Source organism: Sphaeramia orbicularis, chromosome 21, assembly GCF_902148855.1.
Source record: "Sphaeramia orbicularis chromosome 21, fSphaOr1.1, whole genome shotgun sequence".
Lineage (NCBI taxonomy): Eukaryota > Metazoa > Chordata > Actinopteri > Kurtiformes > Apogonidae > Sphaeramia > Sphaeramia orbicularis.
This window is the reverse complement of record NC_043977.1, coordinates 53,059,138-53,080,199: the sequence shown is the minus strand read 5'-3', so window position 1 is coordinate 53,080,199 and position 21,062 is coordinate 53,059,138. Positions and strand designations below refer to the sequence as shown.

At 40.6% G+C, this 21,062-nt stretch overlaps 1 protein-coding gene across 1 annotated transcript; it reads right to left on the bottom strand.

Moving 5' to 3' along the window:
* Positions 1 to 14,900: 14,900 nt before the first annotated feature.
* Positions 14,901 to 16,217, bottom strand: LOC115412077 (uncharacterized). The gene is made up of 3 exons (XM_030124370.1): positions 15,981 to 16,217; positions 15,155 to 15,417; positions 14,901 to 15,042 (listed from the first exon to the last, which is right to left on the bottom strand). The coding sequence occupies exons 1-3, from the start codon at positions 16,215 to 16,217 to the stop codon at positions 14,901 to 14,903; spliced, it is 642 nt and encodes a 213-aa protein (XP_029980230.1).
* Between the last annotated feature and the right edge of the window lie 4,845 nt (positions 16,218 to 21,062).

The following is a 21,062-nucleotide window of genomic DNA, read 5'->3' as shown; positions in this document are numbered from 1 at the left end:
TGTGTCTCTAGATAGTTCTGATCTTACAGAAATACAAAAACAGATAGGGATTCGTAATAAACTCAACATAAAGACAGTAAGCTGATGTTTCCAGTCCTGCCTTAAGGACGTCTGTATTCTGTTCAGCACACGGCTTAAGACTAAGGTCACACAGGTCATACGAAAACTCATATGACAGGAATTGTTTTCAGGTTCACTTCTGGGTCATCGTGGCGGACTCCAACATTTTCCCAGTCTGTTTCGTAATGAAGCGTACCTACATATGTTTATGTAAAGGGCAGGTCCGCAGTGCTTTATTAACACTGAATGTTTCATAAAGACTCCCACCTGCACTGAGGCAGGAAACTGGGTAATGCTGCATTCACTGACCCTGACAATACAGACAGGAAGAGTTTACTGCACTGCATATGAAGTAATGAATATGAGAAAGGGTGGAGGTTGGTCTCATCACCAACACCAGATCAAATCTACCTAAAGTCTAGACCAAATAATGTCACTATTACTCTGAATGCTGATTATGATGCTAAAACAATAATAATAATAATAATAATAATAATAATAATACATCACACTTAGGGATGTAATGATTACTGGTATAACAATAAAATTACAGATGGTTAGTATTACCGTTTAAATTCTAATTATCATGATAACCGTGTTTGATTTCCGGAGAAAACGCCTATGTAAAGATTTAGGTTTAGGTTTAGGTTAGTTTATTTCAGACACACACATAATACAAAACATATGGAACAAAAATAAAATAATAATAATAAACAATACAAAAAAAAAAAATCAAACAATAGAAAAATAATAATGATGAACAATACACAAAAAATCAAATAATAGAAAAAAAAGAACAACTGTTGTGCCTGAAAGCGAGTAGGAAGAAGCCTCTGCTTATCCAGTCCTACCCCTGATTCCAGTCCTCAGACAAAGATCTGCTTTTATGTCAAATATTTGAGTATAGTTTTAATTTATTACAATTTTAATTTTATATACCTAATATTTGGAACCAATATTCACTTTTAAAGTCTTTGAAAAGGTTCATTAAGGATTTTTATGTTTTTTATGCAATAAATTTTATACAATTTTCAAATCGGAGTTTACACCAGACAAATGTGGAAGGGTATTCAAACCATCACCGACCACATGCCCCGCCCCCCCATGTGAGGAGAACATTACTGTACTTTCCAGACTATAAGCCACTACTTTTTTCTCACTCTTTGAACCCTGCGGCTTATACAACGATGCGGCTCAAGTATAGATTTTTACGGGTTAACGGCCTCCAGGGGGCGCTCTAGCAGGAAGCGCAAAAGCGAGACAGACAGGAGGAAGAGGTGATGAAGAGGAGAAGTTTGAAACTTGACTTAATCATTTTGCGTGTCATGCACAAACCCTCATCATGGAAAACACACGAAGAAATGCATATGATGCAGCTTTTAAGTTCAAACCAGTCGATGTGTCTGTAAAGAAGGAACTAGAGCTGCAGCACGGAACTGAGAAGTAGAGCGGGACGATTAATCAGGCCGATTATAGCTGGTCACCGATTAATCACACGTAGACAGCGGAGGGGGTCCATCTATAGTCAGATGAGAGTGAGGAGGTCTGTCCAGACAGGTGAGGGTAAGGGAGGAGCTAGATGAGCCCGAACCAGCATGTTACTCAAATTTGGTGGTCTTTTGAATACAACTCGTGGTGGTGCAGAAAAGTCTTTTAGGTTCAGATCTGATTGTATTATGTGCCAGTGTTTGTTGATAATCTGTAAAGTCTTTGCGTCTTTACGTGTTGTGATTAGACGCCACATACAGGGCGGGGAAGCAAAATTTACAATATTTTGAGGCAGGGATTGAAAGACAGTGTATGACCAATTAGTTTATTGAAAGTCATGAGAATTTATTTGCCACAAGAAAATGTCCATAATAGAAAATGTTTTTATTCTATGTGTCCTCCTTCTTTCTCAATAACTGCCTTCACACGCTTCCTGAAACTTGCGCAAGTGTTCCTCAAATATGGGGTGACAACTTCTCCCATTCTTCTTTAATAGTATCTTCCAGACTTTCTGGTAATAGTTTTGCTCATAGTCATTCTTCTTTCCATTATAAACAGTCTTTATGGACACTCCAACTATTTTTGAAATCTCTTTGGTGTGACGAGTGCATTCAGCAAATCACACACTCTTTGACGTTTGCTTTCCTGATTACTCATATGAGCAAAAGTTTCTGAAAAGGTATGGATAATAGTGTTAGGTATGATTATGACATCAATATATGTTTGGTTTCAAAAAACTAACGTAGTGTCTGCTGAGAAAAAACAACTAAATGTTCATTGTAAAATTTTGCTTCCCCACCCTGTATAAAACACCTGTGAAAGTTTCTGTCCTCAGTCTGATGAAGGGCGTCGGCCCGAAACGTCACTAATAAATGGTTTGGGAGCTCACTGGTTGTGCGAACCTTCCTTTATTTTTTCACATTCTACTTTTTTGGGATCCTGCACACCTCTAATTTTGGATGTGCGTGTCGTTCACCTTTTTTAAGGGAGGAGCTCACAGATCTGGGCTCACACTATCCTATAATAGTTCTTCATTCTAACCATAATGCTGTCAGATCAGATGACTGGAAACAGTGGGAGTGGAGGCGTTCATTCTAGCTTAAATACTGAACACACCTGTTTAACCCTGGCAATATTTTCAGGGGAAAAATGCCTAAAAAGACATACCCAAAGTAAATGAAGAATTACTTATAATACTTATATAATAGGGTTCATATGGATGTTCTTGGTGTCTGTGGACATTTAGAGAACTCACAGAATCTATTCCCATTGTCTAAAATATTGCATCTATTACTATGCTTGAGTAAACTGTAACAAACTAAAAGAGAAATTAGAATTTTTTTATCCTCGCCTGTTTTTTTCGGCTGGATTGACGATGATATGCACAAATTAATTGTTCGTGTCGGAGATTTTTAATAGTGTATATTTCACCCCACAAAGATTAAAAATCATGTTTGAACATTAAAGTTTGCACTAAAATACACTTTTGATGTACTTTTATTAACATTAGGGTCTAAACTTTGAGCAAAAATTGAAAAAAACATCCATTGTCCTGATTTATTAATTTTTATAGTAGATGAATATTAATATAATTTTTTGGCCCGCAGGTGGGCTGATAGGGCTAAAGGGGTTAACGCACCCTTGAACTCAAATAGTGAGCGAATGGTTTAGCGAACACAACGACCGCAGAAACGGATTTTGCATTCGTTAAGCCTCTGCGTTCGCCGACCCATCGTTCGCTCACTATTTGCGTTCAAGGGTGCGAAAACGGCTTCGTTCACTGTTTAACCCAGAAACATGCCCTGGTCCACTTCTAACCATATGGTAAAATTTGGGGATGACACAACAGTAGTGGGCCTCACTCAAAACGCTGATGACCTGGCGTTCAGAGAGGTGCTGAAAAATCTAGTGGACTGGTGTGAAACCAACAACCTGGCCCTGAACGCCACTAAAAAGGAGGAGATCATCGTCGACTTCAAGAAGTACCGGCCCAGCACACCCCCCTCCCCTAACCCCAACCCTAACCTGAACCCTAAAACTTAGTGATTTAAATCTATTCAGCTTCAACTTCTCATTCTTTCCACTATGTCTACAAACTAGTAGAATATACTTAACATTTTACAGTAGTGGAATAAAACGGAAATCTTTTAAGTACATTGTAATTAAAGCATTTCAGTAAATACAAAGTCTGGGCAGCCTTAGGACCTTCACATATCTTTGTCATGGTCTTCCTTTGGGTTGGTTACCACAGTACAAGTTTGTGGTCATTCATCTCGGGGGGGGGGGGGGGGTGACAGTGCCAGCTGCATTCTCCTGCTCGTGTTTCGTCCCCACTGGAGGACGGTCTCCATAGGACTCAGTGTGTGTCCACCACTTAACACTGAGTGCTTTCCTCTTGCAGGTGGAGGTATCACTCACAGAGCGTTCTATCTGTGGTGTTTCTGTCCAGCTCTCGTGTCCGTACAGCAGGATGGACTCTATAGCCGCCAGAAACAATCTTATCTTTAGGTCCCTCTGCATTCTTATCTCCCAGATATTCCTCATCTTGTTCAGTGCATGCCACGCTTGTGCTTTCTTATCTTTATGTCTTTCTCCATGCTGTCATTCCAGGAGCCCAGGTATTTGAAGTCTTCCTTCCTTTCCAGCTTTTACTGCCCTCTGTTGTTTTCACTGGGCCTAACTCCTCAGTGTTGTAGCTCAGGTATTCTGTTTTCTTTGCACTGGTTCCGAGGCCAACCCTTTTGTATCCCACTTGTACCCTAAATAGTAATTCCTATTCCCTTTTACTTTGTACATTACTATTTGTTGTTGCAGCTTACTGTTTTATTGCTTGCATTTTACATTTCTGTTTTTATACTTTTTTTTTTTACACTCTATCTATTATTATTTGTACATACTGTATATGCTATATTATCTGTGCAGAGATGGAAATAGAAAAGACAGTTAATGCAAACACACCGTTTGTACTCTTTCATTCCCTCACCCAATGAGAATCGATAAGGAATCGGATCAATAAGCAAAATCGATAATGGAATCGGAATCGTCAAATTCTTATCGATTCCCATCCCTAATTCCAGCATGCGCAAGAAGATGGACCTCCACCAGGTCTTAAGGTTGCCGAAGGTGTGATCGATGACACCCCTCACCTCGGCAGGTGCGTCACTGGCCTGTAAGTCAGAATGGAGAAACTGCAGTCTGTTAGTCAGCCAATTAATGTTTTGTGTTGTGTGTATTTTTGTGTGATTGAGTGTGTTCAAACCTCCTACAGGCTGACAGTAAAGGGTCATAATCACCACTGGCCTCTGGAGACACAGATATCCCATGTCTCAGAAGGAAAAACCCTCGTGGGGGGTAAAGCACCTTCTTAAACATGAGGGACCAGCGTAGAACAAGGGCATCATGCACAGACCCTGCACTGCCGATGTACCCTCAGCATCACAAATACCCTGCATCACAACTGAAGCAAAAGGCTTCCTGTTTATGTAACAATGCTTTATGGGCATTTGAGGAGACAGAATATTAATGTGGCACCCACTGATGGTGCCTGCAGTCCACTGGAATACCTTCTGACCAGCAAGGCATGTGAACCCTGGTCTCACCTCCTCCATCTCCTCTGCCTTTGGGAAAAGGACGATGCCCATTATCCTCTCCACCACATTACGAACCACCCTGGCTACTGTGGACAGCAGCATTTAATACACACACACACACACACACACACATGCACACGCACACACACACGCACACGCACACATACACATGGTGTCCCAAAAAATGTATACACAATTTATAAAATGCATTTAATTTTCAAATGTAATAGAATTTCCAAACATCATTTATTATTTTGTCTGTTCCTCCTGTTCTCAAACTGACGTCCGTTCTGGTCCAGACTCTGCTGACAACACCAAGGAATGGAATCACACACATCACCAAACAATTCCCTTGTTATTTGCTTTCATTCACAGTCAGTGGCTGCTCTCAGTTCAGCAACTGTTGCAGGTCTCATAGTGTAGACTTTGTCTTTTAGGTATCCACATAAAAAACGTCTAGTGGTGTGAGGTCTGGTGAAAGCGGAGGGTATTCAACCAAACCCCTCCGTCCAATCCACCTGTTTGGCAAGCTGTCAGCAGAGTCTGGACCAGAACGGACGTCAGTTTGAGAACAGGAGGAACAGACAAAAAATAAAATGATGTTTGTAAATGCTATTACATTTGGAAAATTAAATGAATTTTAATAAACACCTACTTTACAATTATTTAAAGTGTGTATACATTTTTTGGGACACCCTGTATATATCAATGTGTGTGTGTGTATGTGTGTGTGTGTGTGTGTTTTTGGGAACAGCACAAAAGTAGCACTGGGTTAAGAAAACATCCAGACAGTCGATTCAGGAGTGTTGAAGATTTACACACACACACGTATATATATATATGTATATATATATAGATATATTATATATATATATATATATATATATATATATATAGTTTTGTATTGCGTACACAACTCTTGTGTCTTTGGTATTTGTGGGCTCATTTGTATAAGTCTGAGGGGCTGTGCTGGAAGTCAAATCCCTAAATGATAATGTCTAGTCACGGTCTGTCCTTTCACCTTCATTTTCCTCAAACAACTGGAACTATTCAAAGCCAGTGTCTCCTGTAGTTTCACTCCTGGTAGCACAGCTCTGTTTGTATACGCCTGTTCCACAGCAGACCCAGTCAGTGTAATCCTGTCAGTTTCCTGTCTTTTCCTGCTGCTTTTGGGCTCAGGTCCAGCAGGCCTGAGGACAGGGAGGAGCACAGAGGAAACGTCTGTATCTGCCCACATCTGACGTCTGGGAATGTCAGCAGTGATAAGTGAGCAAGATCATTTCTGCTTATTTGTCAAAGATGCCCTACTCTCAGTATTTACGTTTGAGGTATACAAACCTAGTAGCTCAATAATTAGGAAAAAATAATGTATTTTCAAAGACATAAAAGTTGATTTATCTCATAAAGACCAAAACAGCCACCAGCGACAAAAACCATCTACTGATTTAAACTGTTAAATACCTGTTGATCTGCTAATCCTATCAATACATGTAAATAATTGGTGAAAAATACAGGTCTACATCTTTTCATGGTCATGAGATATGACCCATTTGGACGTTCAGAGGCTCTGCAGTTACCGTGGAAACACTGTCATCTTCTACAACATTGATTCATCAGTAAAACCCATGGAGTTGGATCAATGGCAGTGATGGACACAGTTGTTTTTCTATTCAGTTATTCATATCTTTGCTGAAAAAGTAACTTTTTCATCAGTTTTCTCAGTTTTGATTTAATAACCTCTGAGTTTTCACGAACATCAACATGATCAGTGCATTGAATAAAGGAAAATACAAGTGTAATAGACGTGTAAACACTGCAGACCACTGATAGGTCAGAGAGTTGTCTCGTTTTACAAAAAACAGATGCGGAAGTTGACAGTAAATACAGCAGTAGGTTAATTCACATGATGACAGCCCACAAAACTACACCATGGTCGGTCGAGGAGGTTCAGACGTAAAAATTCAGTATGAACTTGATGAGACAACACCCAACGATCGAGTTTATCAGCAACTCTGTGAGCAGACAACATGGAAGTAGCACGCCGCATCGCTATGACGACCAGGTACTGTAAAGTCAGTAGTATCCTGTAATGCAGTGTTTTTCAACCTTGGGGTCGGGACCCCATATGGGGTCACCTGAAATTTCTAGAAATTATTTTAAAAAAAACAAAAAACAACACACTAATAAAAAATATATGGTGAGTTGAGAGAGACAATCCCAATCCATAAAAGACAAACTATGAGTCTGAAACTGCAGCACTGTGGTTCTGTTTATGTGTCAAATGTTCATTGTGGTCAGTTTCAGATGCTGCAGCTCTTTCATAATTCATAGTTTGAGTTCTTGTTTGTTCAGTATTAATTGTCCTCCTTGTAAACCCAAGCTGGACTGACTGTACATATCCTGACTGAGGAAAATCAAATTCTCCCTTTGTGCAGTAATCTCCACCTGGCTTTTCTGCCTCCGTCCATAATAATATACATTATATAGACGAAATATCCTCGACAATTAACGTTCATTTGAAACATATGTTACAACCCAAAAGGTGAAACATAATTACACAGGACACCGGAGTCAAAGGGAATAATTAAAAAACAACATTTTATTATATTTGATCTATTTTTGTTTCATTCTTCATTGATTCAGTTCTTTCATTGGAAACAAGCTGCTTTTAATTGAGCATCGTCCAAACCTCTTTTAAACCCCGTGCCCAAAGTAACAAAAGAAAAGACCAGAGTGGACCGGCATAAACATAAGGACGGTGCACTGGACAGGCCAACCCTGTACAGGGCCATAGAAGCTGCCAGTGCACCGCTACCCGATCAAAAAAATGAACCACAAAGTAAGTCCTAAAAAGAAAAGTGAAAGCAGGACGTCCGGATCCACCTGGCCAAACTAAAAGGGAAAAGCTAACAAAAGGCTAACAAAAGCCCCGCTGGCGTGGAGCAACTTGCGAGGAGTGGAGTGGATGTGCGCCTTGACGTGCGCGCTCCAGACGCTGGCATCGCTGGAAGAGGAGAGAGCAGGAGGCGAGAAAGAGAGAGAGAGAGCCCAGCGCCGGTCCAATTTATGGGCTTTGATGGCAGGAAAACCAATTGGCCATCTATTAAAGAAACACACTAAATACATAATATTTTACAAAAGTGTTATCAAGGCAAAAAACATAACAGAGAGCAATAATCACCCAAAAGTCAAGTAAGGATTATAACAAAAAACCCACAAAAGACAAAGGGGGGAAAATAACAGTGCGTCAGAACATAACAACATAGTATAGCAAGCTATGACATGATAACAAAGAAATTAATTTTAGCAAAAAAAAAAAAAGTCTCCATTTTGAATGCCAGGGGTTGGCAGAAATTTGTGATGTTAAAATGGGGTCACGAGCCAAAAAAGGTTGAGAACCACCGCTGTAATGGAAACGGTCTCCAAGAATAGGACCTGGTACTCGAGTCGAGTGAGCTGAGCCGGTTCCATGTTGTGGAAACGCAACATTAGCTACTTAGCGCCTAATCCATCTGCTTTACAGGAGGCGCCCTATTATCAGAAGGCCCGTTAGTCAGAAAATCAGGGGGACGTTAGTCAGAAAAGGGTTTGGGTTAGATTTATCAACTAAATCCACACAAATTTTCTGACTAATGGACCTTCTGACGATAAGGTGGGCACCGATAACATTTTATTGTGATTCTTTTCAGGATTCTGATTGGTTAATGGTACTGGATGGTGTCACCACACTGCCATCTACAGGCCTGGCATGCTGTTGACGGTGTAGACATATGGGGCTGTGTAAACACAGATTTTTCTGAAAACAGCCATGTCTGTACAAGGTTTTTTTTTTTTTTTGGTTAGTTAGTTTAGTTTATTTTGAATATACAACAAAACAAAGTAATCCCACTTAGTCTTTACAAATGAAACAGATTATAACAAAACAATCAAAAAACAAAAACCTATACATATAAACAAAAAATAACTTCATCTGCAGGAGTGGGAGGAAGTATAACTTATTTAATCCCACCCCTTCTCCACAAACAGTCTATTGTTTAGTTTCCTATCAGCATAATAAAAATCAAGTCCCTTGGTTCAGTTAACTTCATTTATCATCTTCACATATATACATACATACATATACACCTACACTGACATACCAGAAAAGTAAAAAACTTTTCTGTATAAGGTTTTTTTTTAAATGGAGAGGGGGAAATATCTGTTTTCAAAAATACCCGGCTCCGTGTAAACGTAGCATGAGTCCCATACATAGACATTAAGTAATGGAATGTGACACCTACTTGAGAAATACACACCTCCGCTTCTAGATCCTTATCGGTTTGAGGCAGGAGGCCAGAACCAGCAGGCTGTTTTCTGAGGCATTCTAAGTAAACAATACACAAACCACACAATATAAATATTTCCTCTATTTGACTCATGGCTTCTGGCAAATTACTGATGGAGTGGAGAGAAGTGCCCTAGATGAATTAAATAACAGTGAAATCAAACCTCTTTGCTCTTTGCACACTGCTGCTGCCTTTGAGGACTTCACACTGAGCAGACTACTGGTCAGAGCGACCCACCAGAACAGCCCTCACATTGATTTTACAATCATTTTCCTGCACCTCAGCAGGACAAGTACTGGCCCATTGACATTTTACAGCTCTGGACACATCAAGCACATACACATTCACCAAAACAAATTCAAATACACAAGACATTTCCTCAGATTGTGAAGAATGTAGTGTTCAACACCTCAGAAATTGGTCCATTAGCTTCAAAATGGATATCATCAGAGAAACCCCACACCGTGGATGCGCACATAAACACTGCTCTAGCAACGTTCAAGGCCACCTTAAAATGAGTGTGTGTGTCGAACACACGCAGATCTGTGAAAAAGGGTAATTCAAACATTCATAGCCATCTGTTTCTGTCCCAGCATGCCATTTCCTCCTCGGTAGGGGCCTTTGATTTAGCGGCAAAGGGGTACCATTGCTTCCTTCCCTCCCACCGTGGAGGCAGGCGTCTGGTTGGAGCTGGTTAACGCTGCAGTCCATCCATCGTATCATCACAGGTATGACCTGCCCCTTAAACACAGATCCGAGCTGTTTGAACATGTCATGGAAACACAAGTAAACAAAGATAACCATGAAGTAGGTCACAAGTGCATGATAAATACTTAAACGTGTCATGTTTTGTATTCACCCCAGTCCTGGCTTCACTTCACTGGCTTCCTGTGCATTTTAGAATTGATTTTAAAGGTGCCGTATGGAGACTGTGGCCAAAACTGGAACTGCAGTCACATTCAAAATACTGTAGAGTGTGGTATCCTCTCCAGATCCAGGATGAGCGTCTACTACTACTGTTTCCACTAATCCTTGCCATTAATCATCACCAGACTTATTCTACATTAGTATAATATATATTAGAACAGGACAAATGTCCTGGCCACTCAAATGAAAGTTTGCGAAGATTCAGGACAGGGCCGGACTGAGACTCATTTTCAGCCCTGGAGTTTCATACCTCAGACCGGCCCACTTTAGATCACGACCAATTATTATTAAAATTATGGAATTATAACCTTACATGTTAGGTCTACACACTGTTCTGCAAAGCCTTGTAATTCAGTGTATTTTCTAAAATATTTCCAATTCAGTGCAAGTAAAGGTTGCTTCACAATGTGGATTTATTTCAACAGTGAGTGCACATCGACATCTCCAACATTATTATTCCTCGCAACACAACAATAACAGAATCTATATTTTTGTTCTTATAAGTGTTAACATTTTTCAAACCTTTAAAATGTTTGAAATGAAATAAAAGAATATATAAAATATTAAATAAAAAAAAATACAAAAAATAAAGCTTGCTGCACTTTCTAATAACTCTATCATTTTTTTATCCTCTGCAACAAAAGATTTCCATCACAACTCACTTGCGGTTTGTTCCATCTTTGCTATTGAAAACTTTTGGTATAGTTATATTAGGGGTTTGACGAGGATGATAGGAAAAATGTATGTATATCCTGTGACTGAGGGCGAGCAAAGTAATCAAAGCTAACAACAGACTCCTCTTCATCTGTCTCATTTGTGCCTAGTTCAGGGTTGTGCTGCTGAGCTGCTCCTCTGTCATCAGTAGACTCTGCTCTCCCTTTCACTCTTCCTCCAGTTTCCCTAGACTCGCCTGCACCTGATCACAATAAAAAATAATATCTACAGACATTTGACTTACTGAACCAATTCAGATCTTTACACTGGCTAAATATGCAGGCTTATTTAATATTACTTATGCTATTGCCTTTCAGTTGTGGGCTTTGTGTATTTACTGTCTCACTTTTAATAATAAAAACATAAAGTAGGTCAGGACTATGGTTTGGGTATAGACAGTGGTTTTAGTGGAACTAATGCTTGTTCACACAGTCTGTTCCAACAGCTCACCTTTTCCTTCCATCCTGACAGGAACAATCCCCTCATCACTACTGGCTCCTGGCTCTGCTTCTGACACTAAAGCACAGTTTAAAAATGCTCAGAATTCTCAGCACAAATCTTCTATTTTGCAAAGCCTTGGTGTCAGTTTCATTCATGTAGTGCTGAATCCTGGAGCATCTCAGAGCACCTTCATATTGAACAGGCCTACACCATACTCTTCATTGGAGCCTATTTATTCTAATAATCTTCCCTCTATGAGCAGTCCTACCTGCCCACTCTGGACTTGTGGGCTCATGGCTGGTGTCTGCTGCTGGATGTTCTTTCTGACTCTGAGGAGCTACAAGACAAAGTTTCCCAGTTATGGGGCGTCGTATCATACTATTATTTAAATTACATAACGTTATGTTACACGCCACAATGCCACACAATTCATTGACTCGATAATTAACTAACTTGAAAGGTGGTTTGCCCGGTTCGTTGTCCTTATTAGTTTCCAACCAGGAGGTCGTTTTTGTGAAAAAGTTGCCGATTTTGTCACATTTGGCTGTGTTTGCTTCCAGAGCTTTCCTCTTTTTAATTCTGCCTTCTCCACACCATCTTTGCTCTTTCTATTCCATGTTTCAAACAGCAAACACAGCTGACCATCCACAGCCTACAGAGCACAGATCGTATATGCTCCACAGCTACAGTATAGAGCTACTACCGTATGCAAGGAGATGTTACGCCAGGTCACAGTGTGTCCGCAAAAAAAAACAGGAAGAAAACAACAGTTTACTAGTAAGGAGGTGGGGCCAGGAACAGCAGCTGCAGATTACGTGATCAACTCAGTGCTATGACTGAACACCGGCCCCAAAAAATAAATAAATAAATAAATATTAATACATATTTAAAGTGAACTCCGGCCCTCACGGCCCAAATATTATACCTACCCACCGGGAATTGTCCCGGTCCTCCCGATTAGCCAGTCCGGGCCTGATTCAGGAGATAGGGAAAAGGGAAATGAGCCTTAAGTTTCACTTTTACTTCCGTGAAGAACAAGCAACACGGATCGTTACCGTCCAGTAAGGTGAGTCGCTTTGCAGGACAATTCCAAAACTTTATTTTCAGTGCTAGTAGCCATAATCCATCGCTCATTCGTTGTCTGCTGTGTCGCTTCCACCATGGCACTGCACCCATAGTCACGTGATAACTATGACGTTGGTGCAAAGGGTCATAGTACCCCAGAGGAAACTGGGCTAGAAGAATAGATCTACCTCTTAGCTCCTACTGTAAACCCCTGTTATCCACACCGCCAGTGCCATAACAATTCACAAACCCTTACTGGACAAGGTTGCATTCCACTTCACAGTAAAATGTAAAAGTAATAAAATAAAAACATAGACTTAAAAAAAACACAAAATGGGGTCACATTATTTTAGATGTGCCACAAATGTAGGTGAATAAATGAGTGAATAGCTGATCCTGCCTCAAACCAAGGATTAAAGAGAGGCGGTCATGCCTTTATTTCAAGTAAAAACACACATTAGGTCAAAGCTTTAGGTCCAGGTTTCTTCCCTCTTGAACCTGAATTGTTTGCTCTCATGCAGACTCAGGATAATCTTCCAATGTTTGAGATTTAGTTTCATGTTCAAAGATGAAAACTTGTTCGTCAACCTTTCTTCAATAACCTGCCAGCGCCTGACAGTTAGAGCAACGCCACACCTCTTTATGAAGTTTTTTTTTAATGCAGCAGGAAGATTTCCCAGGATACAAAACTGTGTCCAACTTGCTGCAGCATGTTTACTGAAATGACAGAATACTGTGTTGCTGTGGTTGCTTAACATATTATTGCCCAGAGAGAATTTTTACCGTTAAGATCTAAGTGTGAAGAAGTACAGATATGAATAAAACAGGGTCAAATGACACACAAGGATTTTCAACAAGTCTATTTAAAATGCAAAAAAAGGTGTTAAAATATTAAGACTGTGACTGCATAAATTCATATCTACATTTTTGTTGGAGTAATTTAAATTAAATGGCTGTGGATTTCATTTCTTCATGTGACGCAATCGTAGTATTCATTTTATGCTTAACATGTACGTATTTTCTGTTGGATAAGACCACAGTGACTTTCTAAAATACTCATACTCTTACTCGTCTTCTTCCTCTTATCCAGGTTCGGTCATGGGGGCAGCCCCCTCAACAGAGGAGCCCAGACAGCCCTCTCCTCAGACACTTCCACCAGTTCTTCCAGGGGAATCCCAAGGCGTTCCCAGGCCAAACCACAGATATAATCCCTCCAGTGTGTCCTGGGTTTACCCTGAGGTCTGCTCCCGGTTGGACATGCCTGAACCCCCCCCAGAGAGGCGTCCAGGAGGCATCCTCACCAGATGAACCACCTCAACTGGCTCCTCTGGACGTGGAGGAGCAGCAGCTCTACTCTGAGTCCCTCCCAGATGTCTGAGCTCCTCCCCTATCTCTAAGGCAGAGCCCGCCCCCCTGTGTAGGAAACTCATTTCGGCTGCATGTACTCATGACCTCATTCTTTCGGTCATTACCCGGAGCTCATGACCATAGGTGAGGGTTGGAACGTAGACTGACCAGTAAATCGAGAGCTTCTCCTTTCTGCTGAGCTCCCTCTTTTTCATTCATTCACGTTTATTTCAAACCTGCTACCACAGACAAACACTTAACAGACGACAACTTGTCATGTGTCGACGTTTGTGTTGATCTAATTTAGGGTTTTTGGTTTTGTCTCTTCCTGTTTTATTTCAGTGACGGTGGTCACCTTCCTGTTTTTGTCTGCACTCTGTCAGTCTTGTCTTTGTCTTCCCTAATCCTCTCATTGCCTGCACCTGGTGTTCCTCCTGTAATTGCCCACACCTGATTGTGATCCCTGCTCGCCCTTTATTTCTCCTCTCTCCCTTTGTCTGTTGTCAGTGTGTTGTTTTTGTTATCCCTCTGAAGACCATCTTGTTTCAGAATCTTGATCCTAGCTCCATGTGTTTTTGTTCTTTGGGCTTTTTAGTTTATATTGGGCACGTTGTGCTCCCTAATTTTGTTCTCCTTTAACCTTTCACCTCGTGTGTCTCGAGCATTTGGGTCCACGCCAGAGTGTCATGTCTTAGCACAACTGGACAGACGGATGACATGAAAAGGGTTTGAAAAGGGGATGGAAGAAGCATTGCTTGGGAGTGGCCATGGCTCAGATGGTACAGTGGGTCGTCCAATACTGAAAGGTTGGCCGTTCAAATCCCGCTCTGTCCTAGTCAGTCCGTTCCATCCTTGGGCCAAAGACGGGGCAAAAGGGACTGCTGGGGGGGAGAGAAGGGGGAATTTTGTGGGGATTACACTGAATAAAATTTGAGTTTTTTCACTAGATATCAAAAGTTTTGCCTCTGTTGTCCTTGGGCCTACTTCCGGCTTCCCTGAACTCTTTGAAAAGTTTCAGTGCCACACATTCTGACACCCTATTCACATCAGGTCTGTGGGCAGCCTGGCTGTGTACCATGAAGAGTCTGTGAATCAACAACAAAGTCCAAATTGCATGTCATCATTAACTCCACACTAACGACACATTATGTTGAAGGGATAAATGCACATCACAACTATATTCCTGTAACTTATTACCTTTCAGCTGCTTGCTGGCCAGGTGCCGAGCCACTACATTTCCAAGACGCTCTCCACAACCCTGGCAAAGTCTTCTTCTTGGACTTGAGAGAATATGTGGTAGGTGACTGGTCGATGGCATGCAAGTGGGAGTACAGCCGCCGTATCTCTGCTATTTCAGAGGTGGACAAAGCAGTAATGCTATGGTTCAGGCTGACAAGGTACCCGGCTAGGTCATCGACTGCCTTCCATCCAGGGATTTCTCTCAGGTCCAGACAGTCATTCTGACATAAGAAAAAATAAAAAAAGGCTTCACTAAACTGATAAAGCTGTTAAATCAGATTGCATTTCTGACAACCAAAACACTGCCTACTTTACCTGAATGGATGTACTTGGTTCCATGGGTATGTCTCCTCCATTGCTGGGCTAGGAGAGGGGGTCCCACTTCCAAAAGCAGAGTCTATAAGTACCGTAATTTACGGTCTATAAGCCGCTACTTTTTTCCACACATTGTGAACCCGCGGCTCTAAAATGATGCAGCTAATTTATGTTTTCTCGGCTAACGATCGATCCGGCTGATGAAGAAGGAAATAGAGCTGCTGCACGTAAGCTTGGCATCAATGAAGCGATGGTGAGACGTGGGAGACTGGGTGAGTGCATTTTATAGTCATAGGCTTATAGTCTGGAAAGTATGGTATATATTGGGAAAAAAATGGCAAGTTGGACACAATCAGATCAAAAATCATTGTGTAGAGAACGCATGTTGCATAAAGAGTAAATTCCGAAATGAACTGCTGATAATACAAATTTGAGCTTGCCAATTAGTTATTTTTGATGTCCAGATTACCTGAGAAAAGAGGGGTTGTGGCACAACAGTCACATGTGGAACACTGGGTGTCTGGGATGAGCTGAATGGGATGTCAATCACTTGAGGAAGTGTCACATCAGTCCATGGAGTTTTCTGATGATAGTTGCCCAGCTGCTGTCGGTAGGCAATCCACTCATCTCTGAGTGCCTCCCTGTCGATGGAGGAGTACCCATCAGAGTAGAAGATGGACAGTGTGGCCATCTCCTCCCCACCCATCACCTGTCATCTCATTCGGTAGGCAGCTAGGGTCCAGAACACCAGAGGTCTGTTTGGGGGAATCTCTCTTCCAGATTTTCCACAAGGTTATCAATGAATGCACTGCTCACATTTGCAAACTCCTATCTCTGCTGGTCAGAGACTAAGATGTCAAGGCCATCCAGCCGTTCTCCTGGACCCAGATCTACATCCAGGTCAGCCAGCTGTCCACCAGCAAGCGGCTCATCCCTGTCCAGACGCGTCAGCTCCTTCTTTGCCTCCACTGCTCTGTGGATCTCTGTCAGGTCAAAATTTTTTTGTGGAAAGCATTTGCTGAGAGCTGACAGGTGAGGCAGGACGTCACACAGCAGGTACAGGATTGCTATTGTGTTGTAGCAGGTACAGGTACAGGATTGCTATTGTTTTGTACTTTCATAGCCAGATCCGTAGAGCTCGGGCTATGACAACCCCCTGATGAATCTCCTCATTGAGATGTACAAATACGCTGCACAGTGATCTGTATAGTGCGTTTGTTGCAGCATCGTGGGACAACCACCACACGTCCTTGGGTTGTTTCGCCTTTATATCTGGGTCATTGAGGATCTTCTGCAAGGAGAACTACAATTTAAGTAATATTTTCATTAATTATTCTTGCAGTTTCCAGGATATATGGCTCTTCTAGAAATAAATCTAAGTTTGAATGAAGGTTAACTATAGTTTGATGTTACATTGTACTGTTTAATAAGACAGTGATATAAATATGTCTTTCCTGTATCTCTTTCAGGCCTTCCATCGAACTGCGAAAAGCCAATGTGCTTCCCTTTGTTGCCGGCCTGTCCAACAGCAAGAGCAAGTCTGTGTGCGATGCAGTGGATGCTCACTATCTTTGCGTTGTCCTCCTTAAGCTGTGTAGCAACACCATTTTGACTCCCTGCAGAAAATAAAAACATTTTCCCCTATTAGCTAATAAAAGTCATGCCTGGTTTTGATTTTTCAGTCTTTCCAGCTATATACCCTAGCCCCCATTGTTCAATGAAGTATGCCAATGAGTAGCACATACATCAAATTACTAGCTAACAAAAGTATTCAAAGGTTGTTAACTCAGCTATCATGCAAGCTGCTCCATCTGAACCAAAACCAGCCACCTTCTCAGTGGATAGGTCCTTCTCATCCAGGTAACGACTGAGGGCAGTTTTCACAGTTTGTGCCATCCCATCTTTCAAAGCCATGACCTTCAAGAATTTGGCCTGAAGCTCACCATTAGCATCGATGCACCTGGAACAGGTATAGTCAGGTATACTTTAGATATTGGTACATAGTGAGGTTATACAAATACGGAATGTTACTATGACCTGATGTTATGTAACACACATTACATCTTAATTCATATTCAACATTCACATCCCTGCAGTATAAGACCAACTCATTTGTTGTACAGATGTCCACTGTTTCATCACACATCAGACCCAGGAATTGGCTACCCCTGATGGTGGTCAGCTGGTCTTCTTCCAACTGTATTCCGAGGATGGACAGGAACTCATCCACAATCGTGCTGCTGGTATACATTGCATTTTGAGCAATGCGCAGGCGGCTCAATACTTCACAACCTGTAGTGAAAGTTATGAAAATAGCCATGATTAACAGTGTCAAAATAGTAACAAACTTAAGTGTTTTAGGCACAACTTAACACAATTTACACAAAGCAAGTTTAGCTCTTAGAGACCTATCTCATTCACAGCAAAGTTCACCAAGTCTTTGAAGTTGGTATGTGTGGGATTCCCTTTCTGGCCAGGTGATACACAATCTTCATGGCAGCCTTTACAGCCTCTCTATTCAGCTCCACCTGGACAGGAGGATCAGCAAGGAAAAACAAGCACAAATCTAATGAGTGAAACCAAAGAAATGTGGAAAGGGAGAGATTATATTACACTTAAGGAAAAAAGAAACGCACCACTTTCATTTTCTTGATTTTTTTCAGAAATATGACAGTTATTGCAAAATTGCAAACTACAATGAGTTCAGTACTAGTCTGAGTCCAAATGATTGTTTTCCTGGTTCCAGTTGATTGATTTTGGTTAGCAATAAGAACTATATTTTTGTATTCTTCATCCATGTCTGCTCATGAGTGAAACTCACAGATGAATTGGACCTCTCCTCAATTGTGCACAACCATTCCCTATAAAAAGACACCAAAATGGAGCAAAAACACATTTGTCCACAATGCCACGACTACTGCAACCAGAGAGAGATCAGGCCATTGGCATACTTCAGGCTGGACGGAGCAGATGGGCCAGGGTGTTTGGACTCCACCACCAGCGTTACCACTCCAGACCGTCCCAGATCTGGTCGACCGCGTGTTACAACCGCTGCACAGGACCATCCCAATCGGCTGTCACATCTCTGTGACAGGTTTCAGCCGGCAATGGCCCAATCTCTCTCCGGTTGCAGTAGTCGTGGCAGTAGTTTTATTGACTTTGTATTTTTACAGAGAAAGTTGGTTTGAGTCTATGAGAACAAGGAACAAGTCACTTCTATAAACGTTTACATTGGCTTCATTTTGGAGCCAATGTTTTTGACCATTTACAGAACTGAGTAAGGAATCCATTCAGAGTTTCCAAATCAACATGTCCAGATGGTCACACTGTATAGTTAGTTATTTAGTCAGTGGACAAGATAGAGCTGTGTGATAAGGGCAAAAAAGTTAAATCTAAATTTTTTTTCACTGTTATGGACAATTTATGATTTAGATTGTTTTCATCTGTAAGAGCATGGTTGAAAAATACATTTTCTCTACGAAAACTATACACCATATATGGACGGAAAAACTCATTCACAATTAATAGAGAAACCATAATTGGATTGCATTTGATTTTTTGTTGAGCCTGAACTCTCTCCAGAGTAATACTCCTGACTGTGTAATCTGGGCATTTTTCACAATTTTTACAAAGCCAAACCTTGATTAAGTCAATTAATTCCATGATGGTCAAGCCCTAGGACGAGGATATGTTTATATGCATTTAAAGCAGCTCAACACCCCCGAGGGAAGACATTTTGAGTCTCTTAGGGACCCAAATTTACATAAATACATTATGAATTGTCAGTATGTCTACCTTTTTTTTTTACTGACTCTCCCACCAATGAAACACTGTTGAATGAAATGCATTTTTCTGGAAGGTCAATCACTTGAGAGTAATGAGAATAACACAACACATTGCAGCTATCTTTTATATGGCTTTTTTTCTTTTGTATATTCTACATTATTGTGTGTCTTTTCTTTTTAAAAATAATTTGTCTTCTGTTTTGCATCTTTACCTCTTTACACTGTTCAGTTTTGCTACAACTTTTGCATCATTCGTCAAGTGTTCTTCTTGGTATAACTTATGTTGTTTTACTTTTGTGACAACTTTTCCACTGCTTTGTCTTGTTAAATTTTTCATATTGGTTGGGGTTTTTTTGTACATTGTGAGAATAATTAGTATTTGAGTCTTCCTGTTGGTGACCCCATAAAAATAGCTCCTCAACCCATTATGGGTCATGACCCTAAATTTGAGAAAAGCAGCTTTAAAGGTTCAAAATGTAAGATTCATGCATGCTTATGTGTTTATGTGTAGTTTGTGTAGGCCAGTGTTTTACAACCTTGTAGTCGGGACCCCACGTGGGGTCGCCTGGAATTCAAATGGGATTGCCTGAAATTTATAGTAATTAATAAAAAAAAACACTTACTAATAAAAGATATATGGTGAGTTGACAAAGACAAGCCCACTACATAAAAGACATGACAAACTGTGAAGCTGAAACTGCAGCACTGTGGTTCTGTTTATCTGTCAAATGTTCATTGTGGTCAGTTTCAGATGCTGCAGCTCTTTCATAATTCAGTTTGAGTTCTTGTTTGTTCAGTATTAATTGTCAGCCTTGTAAATCCAAGCTGGACTGACTGTACATATCCTGACCAAGGAAAATAAAATTCTCCTTTGTGCAGTAATCTACACCTGGCTTTTCTGCCTCCGTCCATAATAATATAATATATGAGTATTGCTAATATTAAAAGAAGTCTCATGATTTGTATCAGAAAGCTATTGTTTGGTGTAGGAGTACAAATGTATAGTATTAATTTTGTTTGTCTCATTTGTATCAGACAGCTATTATTTGGTGAAGGAGTACGAATGTATAGTACTTATTTTGTTTGTTTTTTTATTTTAATTGCATTGGGCTGTTGTATATGTCCTGTTTATGTGTGTGTGTGGGCGTGAATGGCATAAGATTAATGTAAAAATGTAAAATTGTAATGTAATGTAGAGGACACCCCAGGAAGAATAGCAACTGAATCATCAGTTGCTAATTGGGATCTTAATAAATGAAATGAAATGAGATATACTGTAGACTAAATGTGTCTAAAATTAACATTTATTTACAACATAGTATAGAAAACTATTACATGATCAAAAAGAAATTAATTTTAGCTAAAAAAAGATGTCTCAGTTTTGAATGTCTGGGGTCTCCAGAATTTGTGATGTTAAAATGGGGTCATGAGCCAAAAAAGGTTGGGAACCACTGGTGTAGGCATCTGTTTAGAGCCTAGTCATTTTCTGAGTTAGCTAGTATTTTTTTAAGTTACAGAACAAGACTGGAACGCTGTTAGTGCTCTAGAACAATTGAAGAACTCGTGAGTACATTTAAAAGGACTGTCCACAAAGTAGAAGTCAGTGTATTAGTCAGCTGTTATCATGGATGTAGGGAGCAGGGACAGTTGTTAGCTTACTAATATTGTCAACAAATGTCCGACAAGAAAAAACTTAAAACACAAACTTAACATACTGTACATCATGAGCACATGTGAATCTATATTTATATAGAACCTATGAATCT